Source organism: Triplophysa rosa, linkage group LG1 (genome assembly GCF_024868665.1).
Source record: "Triplophysa rosa linkage group LG1, Trosa_1v2, whole genome shotgun sequence".
Taxonomy (NCBI): domain Eukaryota; kingdom Metazoa; phylum Chordata; class Actinopteri; order Cypriniformes; family Nemacheilidae; genus Triplophysa; species Triplophysa rosa.
The window spans coordinates 9,730,055-9,748,924 of NC_079890.1; the positions used below are offsets into that span (position 1 = coordinate 9,730,055).

At 39.7% G+C, this 18,870-nt stretch overlaps 1 protein-coding gene across 3 annotated transcripts; it reads left to right on the plus strand.

The window, feature by feature from the left end:
• Positions 1-1,134: 1,134 nt before the first annotated feature.
• On the plus strand, positions 1,135-18,661 carry wrap53 (WD repeat containing, antisense to TP53). 3 transcript variants are annotated; one of them, XM_057334675.1, is made up of 12 exons: positions 1,135-1,350; positions 1,699-2,062; positions 2,935-3,094; positions 3,448-3,543; positions 3,815-3,923; positions 5,919-6,007; positions 12,737-12,960; positions 16,427-16,638; positions 16,885-16,988; positions 17,070-17,213; positions 17,330-17,545; positions 18,012-18,661. In XM_057334675.1, the coding sequence occupies exons 2-11, from the start codon at positions 1,849-1,851 to the stop codon at positions 17,541-17,543; spliced, it is 1,566 nt and encodes a 521-aa protein (XP_057190658.1). In that variant the 5' UTR covers positions 1,135-1,350; positions 1,699-1,848; the 3' UTR covers positions 17,544-17,545; positions 18,012-18,661. The 3 variants fall into 3 exon arrangements, with proteins under 3 accessions (XP_057190658.1, XP_057190653.1, XP_057190662.1); XM_057334670.1 differs by having other exon boundaries at positions 17,330-18,661; XM_057334679.1 differs by having other exon boundaries at positions 1,699-2,056; positions 17,330-18,661.
• Positions 18,662-18,870: the final 209 nt, after the last annotated feature.

The window sequence follows — 18,870 nt, forward strand, 5'->3', positions numbered from 1 at the left end:
TATATTAAAGCAATAAGCCCCAAGAAGCAGTGGGTTACAGTGCATTTTATAACAGCTAAGGGCGTTGTGGCACGATGCGAAGCGGAGTTATTGCTTTTATAAAACGGTTATTCCATATGCTTACCAAGGTTTCATAAAATAAAGTAAATGAAATGATATTTAGGCTATGTGGTGCGGTCAGCCGTTATATATTGAGGTATTTTATAACGGCTTATAACTCCGCTCAGCCAATCAGAATCAAGGACCAGAACTGACCGTTTTATAATACACAAATATACACACAACCTCTGTTACCATTTTGTCTTCATTACTAGTTTGTATTTTTATTTTTACTGGAAAACATTAGGTCATACACTGAAAATACACGTGTTCCTTGTAAACAACCCATCTGATATGTTGTTTTCCTGGTCCTTTTCAGTAGGTGGCCCAAAGACAAGATGACCACACAGATGGAGACAGAACTGTGTCATTCTCACAGCTCCTCAACACATTGCCCTCCTGACTTAAAGTTCACAAGTGGGAAAGGAAAACTGCCAAAACTCTGGACAGCTTCAAAATAATAATAAGTTTGGCTTGCCTGGTTGTTACACTTTTATTGTATAGGCTAATAAATCTATAGTCAATTGTTGTGTTTTTTCTTTAATGGTGTTAAAAATGTCAAAGATTAAAGGTTCACCTTGCTCACTATAGTTTCTGAAGAAATAAAATGCTATGACATTTACACCGAATCTCCTCAAAACACTTATTTAAGCATTTTTTTTTTTTGCTATTTTAACTATGGCAATTTGGTGGAAACTACACAACCATGATTTGATTATCTAAACATTTTTATTTCATTTCACAGCCATAAAACACCAAAGTACTTACCTCTGTTGTACCATCTATATTCACTGCCAGGAAATACACATTTTAGTTAATCGTCTTTACGTCCACTGTTCTTTTTCTTTAAAGCTGTATAATACATGTAACTGTATATGTAGTGAATATCCCTTTATATCAAAATACATTTAAATGCTGATCAAGACCATGATCAAATCAGATGTTCTTTCTAAATAGAACGTGCTGATTTGAAATGCTCCTAATAGATCTCACACACCACTGGTTCTCCAAATCTCGCGAGTGTCACGTGACCTACCAACGTCCGTCGCTCTGTCATGGCGGCAGCCTGTGATTACAATGAGTAACAAAACTCACACATGAGTTTTTGTGGCTGCTACTACGCATTGCTCTTATAGCAGACGCTTCTCAAAATAAAATAAGTCCCATAGATCAAAGACGGACTGTAAGAACAAGAGCGCAAGACACGTCTGGACAGGCATATTTAAACTAAAGGTTCAAGCCAAACAACAGGTAGAGTGGCTGTTTTTGAACAGAGAAGTCGGATAAAGTGACTTCACTTGATTACTTTAGGTTTGATAGCTGCTGGTGATGCGTATGCAAATAGTGTTTTCTCCCTGATTTGATTTACACATGTCAGGAAACCTTGGTTTTATTCGGTTTAATGGGAATATAATGGATGTTGTTGCATGCTTCCACTGATAAACAAACCGACAGTGACTGCTTAAGCCTTTTATGCTGAGACCTTCAACTAAAATAATATCTGTCAACGCTGTTTACGCATTAAGATCACACACGATGCGCCCTTTCATTAGTAAGTAAATTCATTTCATAACTCATGTGATCTTGTCTGCTCTCCAGTTCAGTGCTATGGTATTGTGATGAGTTCTACACCCCTCAAGACTCTGTTCAGAAAACACGGAGTTAGAACTCACATTCCTAACGTCTGAAACGCGCAAAAGCACAGCCAGCCAAGTGCAGAGGAAGAATACATTGACCTCTGAAGACAGAATGTCAGGTACTGGACAGACCAGCGATGGTGCTGCTGGACAGGAGGCAGAGGCTGATGGAGAACCTCCTCACCCGGAACAGGTGGAAGAAGATGAGGAAACGCCACCAGCAGCTAAACAGCCCAGGATGGAGCACGAATGCCTTGGTTTACACATGATAGAGACGCATGCAGTGGACATGTGTGGAAGCCAGGGTTCTGCCGAGACAGGTGAAGGTGAGTTTATTTCATCAGAGACACGTTACAGCTTCTGATTTACAGTATAGAGAGAGTTAGTATGCTCTGTATCATTATCACATAATAGTATTATGTGATGTAATGCAAGATCCTTTTTTGGTTGAATGTCGTATTATTGCTGCTAGTGAATCCAGCCAACATGATGCTTTCATCCTTTTGGTGATTCTTCCTCTTTGTATGCGTCCAGTTTTATGGTTACAGGAAGTATTTGGATGTTTTGTTATTTATCTTGGGTGGGAAAATATGTTTTGGAGGGTTATGTATATTATGGTTTTTCTCTTGTAGCTGCTCTTAAACTTACTTCACGTGTCTGTATTTAACTGTATTTCTTCATAGTCAAGTTATTTTCAAAGCAGAAAATGGTGTCTCAGTGTAAGTAAAAGGTGATTTGGATACAGCACAGAAAGCCTGTCTCCTGAGTCCTAACATAAATGTCCATAAGCAAATAATTTAGTGATATTTAATATGAATCATGTTTATTTCATACATAATTAGATCACCTGAGAAAGTCTAAGGATAATGATTAAATTGGCTTTGTATTGGCTCCTGACCAAACAGATCACTGAATGAATAAAAATGAATAATGAATAAAAATTACAACAGTATTATGTTATCTTATTCTAGTTATTATAATATAAATGTTGAAATACCTTAAAATGTAAATATTTTAATTACCCATGTAACCCATACAAAATATTGTTTTAAGTTATAACACTTTTGTAGTTGTGCTCATTTACAGTTTTGAATTCAATGAGGTGAAACAAGTAAATAAGCAACAGCAGCTGTTTTAAAACAATTTATAATATGGAGTCTGAACTGACCTATTAACTGTATTAATGTGATTCTCTTAGTGGTTCATCCAGATACTGAAACAGGAAGTTCTGTGGAAACAAGGGTAGAATGGAATGAAAATGGAGATGTGAACAGAGAAGTGCTTGTACAGACTGAGGAAGAAAGAGCAGATGAACCTGAGGAAAAGAGTCCAGATGACATTTCTGCTGGGCAACACTAGTAAGTGTGCTTCCAAAAATGAAAATTCTGTCATCATTTACTCACCCTCGTCATTTCAAACCTGTATGACTTTCTTTCTTCTGCAGAACACAGAAGAAGATATTTTGAAGAATGTTGGTAACCGAACAGTGGCAGAACCCATTCACTTCTGTTGTATGGACACAAAACCAATGCAAGTCAATGGGCACTGCCTTTGTTCGGTTGCCAACATTCTTCAAAATATCTTCTTTTGTGTTCTGCAGAAGAATAGTGAACTTAGGGTGAACTGTCACTTTAAGCTGTAGTGAAACGTGTTGTGAACAAATGAAATATGTGAGTTGAAGTAACCGCTGTTCATTTTATTGTATTTGCAGTCATAGCCTCGAGTTAAGCCAGAATCCGCAGATGCTGACGGGCTCCTGGACTGAGTACACCCACACCACTGAGAATTACTTAAGAGGCTGCAAATGGTGATCATTCATAAAAGCTGCATACTTATGATCATTGTATTGTCCAGACAATATCACAGATTGCAGAGTCTTGCAAAGCATTCCTGAGGCTTAAACAGTAGAGCAAAGGGCTAACATGCCAAGATCATTAGTTTGATTCCCAGAGAATGCATAAACTTGATTAAAAAAAAGTTAAATGCAGTGCGAGGTGCTTTGGATAGAAGTGTCTGCTAAATGTAAACATTATTGCAAAATCTGAAGTGTCTTCTCTGTTTCTCACCTCTCACTGCAGGGCTCCAGATGGTTCCTGCATTGTCTCAAACAGTGCTGATAATGTTCTCCGTGTGTATAACCTCCCACCAGAACTGTATAGCAGCCGCTGGGACATGCTGTCCGAGATGGTCAGTCTGTGACTTATACAGTCATGGCCAAAATTGTTGGCACCCCTGAAATTTTTCCAGAAAATCAAGTATTTCTCACAGAAAAGTATTGCATTAACACATGTTTTGCTATACACATGTTTATTCCCTTTGTGTGTATTGGAACAAAACAAAAAAAAAAGGAGGAAAAAAGCAAATTTGACAATGTCACACAAAACTCCAAAAATGGGCTGGACAAAATTAATGGCACCCTTTCAAAATTGTGGATAAATAAGATTGTTTCAAGCATTTGATGCTCCTTTAAACTCACCTGGGGCAAGTAACAGGTGTGGGCAATATAAAAATCACACCTGAAAGCAGATAAAAAGGAGAGAAGTTGACTTAGTGTGGCACACACAGACACACAATGCAAAGACTAAGCATGGACAACAGAAAGAAGAGAACTGTCTGAGGACTTGAGAACCAAAATTGTGGAAAAATATCAACAATCTCAAGGTTACAAGTCCATCTCCAGAGATCTAGATGTTCCTTTGTCCAGTGCGCAACGTTATCAAGAAGTTTGCAACCCATGGCACTGTAGCTAATCTCCCTGGACGTGGACGGAAGAGAAAAATTGATGAAAGGTTGCAACGCAGGATAGTCCGGATGGTGGATAAGCAGCCCCAAACAAGTTCCAAAGAAATTCAAGCTGTCCTGCAGGCTCAGGGTGCATCAGTGTCAGCACGAACTATCAGTCGACATTTAAATGAAATGAAACGCTATGGCAGGAGACCCAGGGGGACCCCACTGCTGACACAGAGACATAAAAAAGCAAGATTACGGTTTGCCAAAATGTACTTGAGTAAGCCAAAATCCTTCTGGGAAAACGTCTTGTGGACAGATGAGACCAAGATGGAGCTTTTTGGTAAAGCACATCATTCTACTGTTTACCGAAAACGGAATGAGGCCTACAAAGAAAAGAACACAGTACCTACAGTCAAATTTGGTGGAGGTTCAAAGATGTTTTGGGGTTGTTTTGCTGCCTCTGGCACTGGGTGCCTTGACTGTGTGCAAGGCATCATGAAATCTGAGGATTACCAAAGGATTTTGGGTCGCAATGTAGGGCCCAGTGTCAGAAAGCTGGGTTTGCGTCCGAGATCATTGGTCTTCCAGCAGGACAATGACCCCAAACATACTTCAAAAAGCACCCAGAAATGGATGGCAACAAAGCGCTGGAGAGTTCTGAAGTGGCCAGCAATGAGTCCAGATCTAAATCCCATTGAACACCTGTCGAGAGATCTTAAAATTGCTGTTGGGAAAAGGCGCCCTTCCAATATGAGAGACCTGGAGCAGTTTGCAAAGGAAGAGTGGTCCAAAATTCCGGGTGAGAGGTGTAAGAAGTTTATTGATGGTTATAGGAAGCGATTGATTTCAGTTATTTTTTCCAAAGGGTGTGCAACCAAATATTAAGTTAAGGGTGCCAATAATTTTGTCCAGCCCATTTTTGGAGTTTTGTGTGACATTATGTCAAATTTGCTTTTTTCCTCCTTTTTTTTTGTTTTGTTCCAATACACACAAAGGGAATAAACATGTGTATAGCAAAACATGTGTTAATGCAATACTTTTCTGTGAGAAATACTTGATTTTCTGGAAAAATTTCAGGGGTGCCAACAATTTTGGCCATGACTGTAATTGATCATATTCATCTCCAGTTTTTTCTCCTGTCTAAGGAGCGATTCACATTTTGCGTCTTTTGCGCGTGCAAGTTCATTATTTTAAATGTAGACATGCGGCAGGCACATGCAAATAGGGAGCGACGCGGTTGTGATGCGCATACGGTCGGCGCTGCATCGAGATGGAAATAGTTCAACTTCACAGAGTGCCGCACGCGCACCGTGGGTCATTTGACTAGAGAAAGTGGCGCGGCTCGCGTTTTCCGCACGGGTTTAGACGCGAAATGTGAATCGCCCCTATGATTTATATTATTTAGACTTCCTAAAGTAAAAGTAACTGTTGCTTCTTTGTGTGTCCGTTTAGAGTCCAGTGCTAAAGATGCCAGAAGGAGACACAATTTATGACTACTGCTGGTTCCCAAAAATGAGCTCTATGGATCCAGACACATGCTTGTGAGTTTGAAGTTTTTCCACATTTTTGCATCAAGAGGACCAACATTAGGGCCTTTAACCAATATTTGCACTGCATTTCACCATTTTTAGCATTTTTAGTAAATACATATTTTTCTATGTGCAGTGAACAATTTGATATGTGCAATTTTAATATAGTTAATTGTTGTTTATCGCTGTATGATCATAACCGCTGATCTATAATAAAGAACTGGATTGCTTATGACATCATAACACTGAAGCCATTGTGCCACCATGTTGGTATGCCCAAATATTGAATTAATAGGAAGTTGTCAAATATTAATGATAAAAGTTGACCTTATCATTCACCGATTTTGTATTTGAGTCTACCTGTACATTCTTACAACTCAGATGTCTTTGGGGCTGTGTCCACCGAGGCGTTTCTGCCAACGTTTTTTCAATTGTTTCTTCAATTGTTTCCAATGGATACGCCGTGTTTTTTTAACGTTTGACCGGGTGCCCAGTGTTGAAAAATGCTCAACTTGGGGCAGAACACTGCGCCTGCAGCTGGCGTTTTCAACCAAGCTCCTGGCGTTTTCAGTTGCGTAAAAGCCCCTCGGTGGACACAGCCCCTTAAGCATGTAAGTAATGAATAATTGACAACGGCCGTTCAATTATTCTGAAGTTAATGCATTAACTTTCAAATAACTTTCCTGTAGCTCAGTGGTTAGAGCATGGTGCTAGCAACGCCAAGGTCATGGGTTCGATCCCAGGGATTGCACATACTTAGAAACGAATGTATAGTATAATGCAATGTAAGTCGCTTTGGATAAAAGCGTCTGCCAAATGTATAAAAATGTAAATAATTGAACGGACCAGAGTCAATTATTCCACTTATGCAACGGTTACCACACCACAGGACATTGTTCTAATGTTTAATTTCAATGTTTGTCATTGTGAGTGATAGCTCGGGCAGCTGGAGGCATAAGAATGTCCAAGACAAAGTAAGTCCCGTTTCAAAGTAGGCTTTAATCCAAGCAGTGCAAGAATCCCAGATGAAAACAAAACAAACACGTGAAAGAAAGAAAAACTTCAAAGTAAAATAAAATAAACATATTTGCAAACCCATACCTGGAGGAAGCATTTATGAGCTGTAAATTAACATGGAGGCAATCGCCCCAACCACGCGATCAAACTATGAGTCCACACTGACTAGCATACCACTGACTAGCACACAACTGCACTCCCCACCATGCTGCATCTAGCAGCCATTTTCAACCCAAGGCCACGCCCCCTGGAATGTACCATTTAGCAGGTAAGAAAACAAATTACATGTGCACTAAATGATTGAATGAATGAATAATGAATAATGGTGGATAATGCCATACATAAACTCAAAACCTGCAAACGCTAATGCTATAACTACTTGCCAAACATTAACACAATATACACTTTCATTACACTCCACACAATTCACATTTAAACATACAATATTCCACATCTCCTTACAATATTACACAGGTCAGTACCGGCAAACAGACTGTGTTAATGTATATGTATGTAAATGTATGTGAGAATGAATCAGTGTGCATAGTTCATGTATAGTCACGGGGCCTCTCCGTGACAGTCATGTTATCGTTTTTAAAAAGCTCTTGATGGACTACTTTCTTGTGCATCTCATTTCAAGCGCCAGTTAGAGCGAATGAACTCGCTCGAGCCTGAGCTTCACCATGAGCCACTGCTACATGGTGGGTGGGTGTGTGGGTGTGTGCGTGAGTGAGAGACCGCGCGCATACCTGCGGCTGCATGTTTGCAATAATGTGACAGAAAAGCCAATGATAATAAATTATTTATTCCTTGTATTGTTTCTACCATCAGCAGTAAAAAAATTCACGCAAACTTTTGAAGGTCTATCAAAATATATTTGTTATCAGTTATAAGCAGCATGAAGAGGAAAATGTGTTTATTAATGCATTTTGTTTTTTGTATTTTTGTATTTAGTTATTCAGTATATGTATTTCTATATTGTTTTGAAACGAAACTGCACAAGTTTCCATTAAAAGTAAAGTTTGACATTATAAACATCAGATAAAGAGCAGGGTGCTGTGTGCGGTGATGGCGTGTAGGATACATTATCACTTTTCTGTTGTTTAAACTTGGCGAAGTGATATGGAACTGTAATGCGGTTAGCAGACCGTTCTGGAACATCTTCATAGGTGTGCATTTACTGAAAGTTTGTCAACCAATCAGATTGAAGCATTCAGCAGCATAATGTGCTTATTGAATAGTGAGTTTTTAAATTTTAAAGTATGTACATACAACTTTATTTGACTTGTACAGTTATTCACCATGGTTATACGTATCTGGTTATATATCTGGTTCAACAATACAAATAACAGTCTTAGGCAAACAGCCATGCTTGTAAAATGGCATATAATTTGTGATGGTTGTTACTTTAGTAAGTGGATGTAGGTCAATAAAAAGACGTAAGGAAATAAAATGCAAGCTTTACAGAGAAATAACGCTGACTGCGTATGTTCTTAAAGTCATGAAGCTTTATGTCATTACAACAGTGAACAGTACAAACTTAATACCAATGACTTCTCTACATCACTATTCTGCCTGAAATAAACATTGCATTGCATTGCAAACAACATCTGAAGTAAAAATAAATGAATTGTCCTCATACACAATATTTGTGAACTGACTGTTCTGACTGACTGTTTCTCAGGGTGATTGAAGACACCCTTCAATCACCCTGAGAAACAGTCAGTTTCTATAGTTTGGTTTCTATAAAATGAGCATAGCAAAAAGAATAGTACTTTAGTACTATAGTACTTTATAGTAAAGAGTGCCTGACTTACGCTGTTTCTCAATATGCGTTCTTCAGCGGCCTAGTGTCCTCGTGATCTTGCTCTACTTCATCAATAACTGTGAAAGTCCAGTTCCAATACTCAAGAACTGAGAACGCATGGAAGTTCCCGGATGTGTTCTTGATATCAAGGATGCATCGAATGCAGCCTAGCGTGCGTTCAGAACCCGCTTGAACTCCCAGAAGTCACTGTGGCGCGTCCATCCAAGTTCATTCTTCCGAGGGTGCCTCGCAAGATCGGTCGCCACGAGAACACAAGTCCGTTCTTTGCGTTCTTGAAATTGAGAAACAGCCATCGTTTTGGCTTCTTGCTAAATTTTACATTCAGTCAAATTTAGTACATTCAGTCATGATTAGCCATTATTTATTGTTTTTCAAATACAAATTTATCAATATATTTAAAAAAGAAATCCATCAATACATCAAAGCTATTTCATATTCAAAGAACTACAAAGCTCTTAAGACGAAAAACATTTGCTTTCTTTCTTTATTTTCCTAAAGGTTCACATGTATGTACATTTACATCTGTTGTTGATGTACACTGTTTTTATGATACATTGTCAATGAAAGATATTCCATCATCTCAGAACTCTCTTCCATCAGTAATACGCACATTTAATAATGTTGTGATTTTCTTCAGTGGTGACTTTGGGAACCACTGCACGATTTGTAAACCTATTTTTGAATGTAAAAGTATATGAAGAACACACCAAAATACCTTTCTTTTTGGGTAACCCCACAAAAGAAATATACAGATTTGGGTGATTAAATTTTAAGAATTTTCATTTTTAGGTGAACTATACACTTGAAGTCATGGCCAGGTTTCTGACTCTACTGATTTTTAAATGTTTCCCTGTGGTTTACAGATGGACTCAGTTTATCATTTTACAGACGAGGCATGTGTTTCAGGAAACTGTATTGTGACTTTGCTTCTGCTGTTGTTCTAGATCAGCATTTTTTTGTTTGTTTAATGTTTACTTTATGATTAGTGGTGATGAGCTCCGTCTCATCATGTGCTTCAAGTTGCTGCATTGCTTGGCAACAATGAAAGATAAGACTTATTGCTTTAATACATAGTCCTCTGTGTGTGTTTGCTATTAGTAGTTGTTCTGGAATTGTTTAGGCCAGGAGGATATCAGAGGATCTTATTCTTTCTTTTCAGCTCTTACTGAATGTCTTGACTTTGATGGTTCTGTTTTTCTTGATGGAAAATGGAACGGAACAGAAAATAGTCCAAGTCAATGGCAAGTTTCACAAATGACAGGCAGGTTAGTAATGAGGACTCTTTAACTGCGGCGTGTGCAATTTCGCCCAAATGCTGCATCAAATGTTGTTTTGAGATCACTGAATCCACCCCGCAGCGATGGAAAACAACTCTGATGAGAAGAATGACAAGTCATGGGGCCAAGGACGAAACTATCCTTCATAAAGGACTCTGAAACAGAAAAGCTCTGTCTTTCACCGTCTCCTTGTTTCTCAAAGAAAGCTTGAGTGTAGGGCTGAAACGATTCCTCGAGTAACTCGAGTTATTCGGATACAAAAAATCATCGAGGCAATTTTTGTTGCCTCGAAGCCTCGTTTAATCCATTTAACTACAGTACACACGGAGCACTGCGTTTCCCCACGGACCGTTATTACTGACGCACAGCCCGCTAAACTCTATTCATGTTACAGTCTCATGCATTCACCGTGAGACACACGCATTTTAGTATGTTCACACGCTCACACGTGTTTCTCATGCTGATAAATAACTGATAGCTTATAGGGCTGTGACGGTTGCCGTAACAACCGCACCACCGCGGTGGTAAAGTGCCATGACGGTGAACTGCCACCGGCGGTAGTGCACGTCACTCTGACAAATATAGGTGTAATAAATATGAGAGTTGCGATAACGATTGCTAGTTGTAGCCTTTCAGTTGTGGGTGGTTTTATTTAAAAGATTTTAAATTAACAGAAATTATTGGCATACGTGTCCGTTGGTGCGTTCGAGCGCAGGCCTGCACGGCAAAACCCAGGTTATTCTGCGGCTTCTGCAATGGATCTTGTTGTGAAATGAACAGATACGTAAAATCAAAACTGGCTATGACCCGCTTGCTTAGTGTCGGAGCGCGCGCAGGTTTTGCCGCGGTTGCGGAGAGACATCTCTTCATTTGCGCTCCTGTGCACATCTTCTGAACGCGCATTTAGTGCAGCTGTACACATTTTAATCTGGACAATGTCAACAAGTAAGTTTCACATCAACGAGTCGGAAAAAGTAAAGTTTTTATGGCAATCTGAATAGGAAAGCCAATGTAGGTTTAAACAGTTTGTTTCAAATGGAATTGTTAAGGACTGTAAGGGTTAATACGCCACTGACTGAAGTTACTGCAACAAGAGCTTTTTTATTTAGTATTTAGCTTTCTTATATCATTTAAGTTTTCATTATTTACTGATGTTTATTTAAATGTTTTATATGCTGTAGTGTGCCGTTTCACTGATGGATTTGCGCGTTAAACATTGACGGATGTTTCATCCTCATTTATTTCAGATATCATATTTCAATTATTTAACAATTTCAAGTATTTAAATAAGGTCTATATTTCTCTTCCACTCGTCATGTGGTTGCTACACGCAAATATAATAATATAAATATTATTTATATAAATAATATATATTTCTCAACCACCGCACCACCGCGGTCGATTTGTCTATTACCACCGCGGTGGTAAAAAACTGCCACCGTCACAGCCCTAATAGCTTATTGAAATGGTGAACTGATATTTTACTTAGTTTTAGTCTATTTTACGAGTGAAACTTGTTTTCCGGCTGCATTGAGTCCATCAAACTAGATGCGGACTAGTGGACACCGAATCCTGTTATTTACACATTTCATCTGTCTGTTCTGCGTGTCTGAGTGAATGAACTGCACAGTTTAACGTGCTACACGCGTGATGCTCATGAATTTGTCTGCGTCTGCGCTGAATGAGGACATGAACTTCACCTCCAGAGTTGCGCTGAGAGTTTATTTCACAAACATGTTATTGTTTGAGTGAAGAAACAGACATACTAAAAAATAAGCGTCTTCTGACAACCTGCCAAAATAAAAGTCATAGGCTATTGTTTGAAATTATTAGTTCCATTTTTATTCATGTTTCTTATTTATATATTTGTATTATATTGCATTTTGAATTTAATATGGCAATGGAATGTACTAAATGGGTTTAGTTTTCGCAGATATTAATGTATGCTATTTCAGCAATAAAAACTAATTGTTCTAAAAAGGAAACAAATTAGTTGTTTTACTCATTTTAAGAGACCTGTCTTATTTTCTCTTGTATATTTAGTATTGCTTTTTAATAAAGAAAAAGTACTTATTATCTGAATACCCGATTAATCGATGGAAAAATCAGTAGAATACTCGATTAGTAAAAGAATCGATAGCTGCAGCCCTACTTGAGTGTGCTCTCTAACAATGTCATTTAACAGGTTTTAGCCCTGTTATTGTTTACAGGTGTTTTTGAAACATCGTAATGCAGTTTTTAGAGCTTTGCCCTTTCCATCCTTTCACAGCATAATGTTGGTGTTGGCTGAAGAGCTGTTAAAATGTCCACAGGGGTTGATCATTAACTCTGACTCAGGATTGGTTCCCTCCAGGGGAGGTGCTTAGTATTCAGGTCATGTACTTTCTCCATCTTGAAGTCATTTGGTGTAGTTTCTCCTTATCCACTGTAGAGACAGAACATTGGATCTATTGTTAATGGGTCTTTTGTGTTGCTGGCTTGGAGGGAAGCCAGGCTGACTGATGTTTCTCCAATTCCCTTGTATTTCTTGAAACAAAAATAAATTGGCTCTCAGGTGTTTTTGAGATTTTGAAATATAGTGCAGTAACACGTGAATGTGTTCTTCTCGTTCCCCTTCAGCATTGCCAGCAGTAGTCGGGACAACCCGGTTCACATATGGGATGCGTTCTATGGGGACCTCCGTGCATCGTTTCGACCCTACAACCACCTGGACGAACTGACGGCTGCCCATTCCCTGTGTTTCTCACCGGATGGCTCGCAGCTCTACTGTGGTTTTGATAAAATCATAAGGGTCTTCCACACCGACCGTCCTGGGAGAGAATGTGAACAAAGGCCTACGATTGGTGAGGGTCTTTCTTTTTGAGGAATAGCTATTACATCTTTCACGCTTCCAAGGGTTTTAATGAAAGCCATTACGATGTCGTCCTGCGTGGGTGTGGAATGACTGTAATGCCATTTGATTGTTTTTTGTTTGTTTTGAGTGAGTCAATGGCATTCATGATGGTAAACGCATATTTGGCTTGATTATGCTAACACGGCTGTGATCTCTGAGGATATAATTATCATTGTGCATTTGGAGAGACTGACTCAACACTGCTTTTGTAATTATTGATTTGAATGTGATTTAAAAAAGTATTTTAAAGACGATGATGACTGGTTTAAGGATATTGTGCCCCATTAGGACCACAATCTTATATCACGCTATTTAACACGCTTTTTGATGTTAACAAACCAAAAGATGGCTAGGATTATGTCCCTCTAATTTCCGACTGGCTGGGGGACATTTAAAAGTTATAAAAACCCCAATATATGCACACTTTTGACAACATGTTGTATGTGTTCTGTTATTCTTAATCATCAGAGAAGAGCAAGGTGCAACCTAACGCTTTGGGGATTTGTCTCAATTACACAAAAATATTTGCGTTTGATCAGATTTTTACACAAGCAACATACACATCTCTCCTATAGATGAACACTTAAAGTTTGTTTCCAGAACCTAGTGTTCTCATACAATTATACTGAAAATGACGAAAGTGGAAACCCAGTGGGATTAATTGTAACAGACCGATATATATTGAAGATTGATATTGCTTGTGCATTGTAATACGATTCACTCAGCAGGAAGGAAGGAGACTGGGTCGGCATGGCTGAGAAGATTCTTTCTTTATAAAAGTATAATAAAACACAAAGCAAAAGGAAATAATATTTAACTCGAGCCTCCTGGCACATAAGTTTTCTCTCTCCGTCTTCTCCAGCGTCCAGTCTCTCGGTTACCTCGAGTACTCAGCCAACCTCTCCCTCTCGATCTTCCTCTAGTGCTGGCTTTTGTATTCTTCTCGCCAATCACTGTAACAAGAGACAGGTGTTTACAATCAGCCTTTGACCTACTTACTTCCTGCCAGTCTCCTGTCTCTCTCTCTCCAGACTTCGCTAGGCCACGCCTCCCCTGCCACATGCATCTTTTCAAAATATCCATCTATCCATCCCTAATCCTTCTACTATGGACGGATAAATATAGATTCGAGAGAAAGTGCAATGATGACAAAAAAATCATAATTGTCAATCATTTTTGCTGATATTGTAATCACGGTCATCTTTTCAAGTAATGGAATTTACATTATTTTCATCTTGAAAGCTCAATTCACACATACGTAAAAATTGGCATCACCAACGCTGCAACAATGACCAATGAATAAAATAGACGAAAAAAATAGATGAGTATACCATCGTCAACGTGTACAAACCACCGTCAAAAACCTGGCCAACTCCACCTTTGCCACTACACCAATCGCCAACCATTTACATCGCCGATTTCAATAGCCAGCACACCAAACTAATGGAAAGGTTGACCTCAGCCGCATCGTACCAACTATCGAGGCTTCCTTATCGGAGGAACAGGGAGGTTTCAGGCCAGGCCGAAGCACCTGCGATCAAGACATCAGCCTCGTTAACAACATCAAGGCTGGATTTCAAAGAAAGAAGAAAATGGCCAGCACGTTTGTGGACCTGTCATCGGCATACGACACAGTCTGGCAACGTGGTTTGCTCCTCAAGGCCTCCCATGTATTTAAGTAACAGAAGACAATCAAATTCCTCGCAGCACTACTCAGTGACAGATGATCCGCATCTCTCTCTACGGAAAGTGCAGCCGACAACTAACTGTGAACAATGGCCTGCCACAGGGATCAGTCCTCACACCCACACTCTTCAACCTGTACATCAGCGACATACCTCCAACCACCTCCACCAAGCTCATCTATGCTGATGACATCGCACTTCTCGCACACGGTCGAGATCTAAAAACAGTTGGGTACAACTTACCAACGAACTTAAGAGTTTAGAGGAGTACTTTCACACCTGGAAACTATGGCTCAACCCCTCAAAAACCACGATCTGCACACATCACCTCGAAAACCGCCACGCCAACGCAAGCATCGATGTAACTTTCTGTGGTCAGAAGGTGCAAAACCCGAAATACCTCCGCGTCACAATCGACTGCACGCTCACCTACAAAGCTCACTTCGAGCAATATAAACAAAAACTGAAGGCCCATGTCAACATCATTAGGAAGTTAGCCGGCACAACATGGGGTGCTGGAGCACACACTCTTCGCACTGCGACAATCGTGTTGGTATACTCTGTGGCAGAGTACTGTGCTCCTGTCTGGAGCTCTAGTGCCCACACAAAAACATTGATGTGCAGCTCAACGCCGCAATGCGCACAGTGACCGGTTGCCTGAAATCAAAAAAGCTCGAGTGGCTATTGGTTATGTCAAACATTGCCCCTCCTGAAATCCGCCGAGAGCGACAGCAACACCTGTAGGACTATCTCCGATCACCCGAACTAAAGACTTGAGTCCCGAAAGCCACCATGGGACAAGGCTGAGGCCTTAAAGAACTATCAAGGCCAAACCAATGCATGGCAAGCACTTTGGGAAAATGTCAGCGTACCAAACTGTAGCCTTGTACTCAACCCAACCATCATGCAACCGTGATCAGATCTTCCCCGCTGAGAATGGGTTGCACTCAACAGAATACGCACAGCGCAAGGAAGATGCGCTGAAACCCTCCACCGCTGGTAAATGAAGGAAAATCTGTTTTGCGAATGTGGTGAAATACAATCAGTGGTCCACATCTCGAATCACTGTGCTCTACGGCCACTAACTGGTGGACTTACTTCAATCTACAACCTCACACCGGAAGCAGCTAATTGGCTGCGCAATCTAGATATTGATGTCTAAACCCCTCCAACTTAGGTCATACGCAAGAATTTCACACTGTGTTGCAACTAACCATACAGTGTAATAATGTTTTTCAATCCTAGTTAACACTTGCCAGGACTTGCTGACATGTATCAAAATGGTGCTATGTTTTAAGCAACAAGACTAAAATAATATAAGGATGGATTTGGTGACTTACACACTAAACTCAGAAATAGAAAAAAATGTGATGCTGAAATTTATTTAAAAAAAAATTAAAAATTGCCAGACAGTACAGTGTAGAAGTAGAGACACGGGAAATGATGGATGAGAGAGAGAGGTACCGGAGCCGGGAAAGGACCATGAGCTGGGATTCTTTTTGAGCAAAACATGTCGGTGCACGGTCCACTGGATCACTGGCCTGATGATGAGTTTTACTTTGATACCACTAAAGAAGTGGTTCTCAAACTTTTTCATTGTAAGGCCCCCCTTGTGTGGGTCGCAAATAAAGACTTATGATCTTAAACATGTACAGTATACAACTTGAATAAGAAATATATTTTGTTCCTTATTCTGTGCCCTCATTTTGTATTTTCTCATTTTTGCGGAAGTCAAGAAACAAGGTCAGACAGGTATCATCTCCTGTATTGCCTTCAGTCCATGTCAATCCATGTACGCTTGCGGTTCGTATTCCCGGTCAGCTGCCATTTACTCTTGTGAGGATGGCTCTCTGCTGGCTCTTCTGCCCACCCGACACCATGGAGGCCTTACACACCTGCTCTTCTCACCTAATGGCTATCACCTATACACAGGTGGACGCAAGGTCAGTAAGTTTATGTACACTATGAAATGGACCTTTCAAATCAACACCAGGGTAAAAAAAGAATGCAACTATCGATTTCGTTCCCTCATAGCTTTACTTTGGAACATCCATAGAGCTGTGTACAGAGTGATGATCAGTGACCTAAGCCAGTCATAAGCTCTGCCACTATACACTCACACATGATATTTTTGGCATGTTTTGAAATCTTAAGCATGTCAGGCTCTTATACTATGTCACTGCTTTTAGGACTCAGAGATCCTGTGCTGGGATCTGAGAGAACCAGGACGGGTTCTGTTCTCGATGCACAGGAGCGTCAATACCAACCAGCGTATCTACTTTGACCTTGACAGGTAACATCACGATTATGACAAACAAGATTTTTCCTTGACCCACTTATGTTTGTGTGTAGATTGATGTTTGTGTGTCTATAGATCTGGCCGGTATCTGCTGAGCGGGGACACAGATGGTGTAGTGTCTGTATGGGACACCCTCACAGCGCCACTTGAAGGAAACGAGGAGGTACTGCAGCCAGTGCTGCAGTTTCAGGCACATACAGATTGTGCAAATGGCATCAGGTGAAATAAAGATTATTTTAGTAATATTCAGTAAACAGTTATTTAGAAAATATGCACAAATGTCTGTTCTTTAAGGACATTTCTAATAAACCTGCTTCTATAATTCATTCCTGCAGCGTACACCCTTCCATGCCATTGGTGGCGTCCTCTAGTGGCCAGCGTCAGTTCTGCTGGCCATCTGACAGTGAGGAATCAGAATCTGATTCAGAAGAGGGCCATGTGATCTCTTCAAATGGCAACCGACAAGACAATGCTCTAGTGCTGTGGTGGGCCGGCCCAATGGGCTCGACCAATGAGAGGGAGCAGGAGGAGCAGCCAGTAGTACTTTGATCGTAAATTGACTCATCTGACAGAACTGTAATCTACTGCCAGTCTAATAATAATGATTGTTTTCAAGATTGTAATTGTTGGCCTATTTTAATTGTAGAACATTTTAAGTCTTTTTCAGACATCCTAGAATACAAAAATTGGGATAGCTTATACATACTCGTTTTGCAGTAACAAAATTTTTCTTTGTTTCTGAGTCAGTGACTGTCTCAAAGCCAAGATCTAAAATCCTCAACAATAAATCAAATCTAAACCAGATCTTGTAAATTACGATTTGAAATAATTATTTACATTCATTTGAAATATTAACATTTTGTTTGTATTTCATACATTGGTTTCGTTTACATTGTGTTAGCTAGTGATTCCGGAATTGCCATGTCTGAAGCCTCTCAGGTTTACAGATTATGGCAGCACAGATTTTTTCAATGTAATATTGCAATTTAAAGAATGTTTTTCTCTTTTACCATGCAGAGTTTTCAGGATACACAATGAGCCTTGTCGGACTAACCTTCAGCGTAAAACCAATGGAACAGAGAACAGCTTTGTGTTACTGTCTGAAATCTGAGGTTTATCTTTGGTAAATGTGCCATAGACTACAGTGAGCAGCTGTGAATATATTTTTGTAAGCCAATGATCTGCTTTATTGTGAGTGAATGTGCTTGGTTTCCTGCCTCTAAATGGGCCTCGCCGCTTTCGCTGAGGCTGCACATTCCTTATTGTAATAACCTGTGTATATGTTTGTGTGAAAGAAAGAGTTTGTGAATCTAATGTCTGTTGGCGTTTTGACACAGAGTTGTGTGTTTACAAAATGTACAAATGTTTTATAGCATTGCCTTGAGTTTGTTTGTGTGTGTGCATTTATTTTTTGTGTGTCTGTGTTCTCTTAAAGCAGTGAGTTTGAATGTTTTGGCTGACATGCTATAGTCAGTGTGCTCAACACATTTTAATATATACACAGCAAAAGCCCTTCAGTTATTTGTAGGTGTGTAAAACCAGCTTTCTTTGTATAGTTTCTTCTGGATTTGAAGTTACACAGTTAAGGTGCTTGTACGTTCTGGTTATGTCTTCTAACAGGATATGTGTGCTGCAGGTGGATAAATAAACAAAAACATGGTCATTTTTGCTTGTGTCACTGAAATGTGTGTAATTTGTGGTGTTTGGGCAAGGCAGAGAGCATCACTATCATTGTTTCTTATATTAAGCTTTAGGGATTCAATCAAATCCCTTTTCAAAAAATCCCAAAACTAAAATAATAGAACAAACTGTATCCAGCGGACAGAATATCAGAGACCTAGGGTGGCCTTTTTTGACTTAAGACTGCACCTACTTA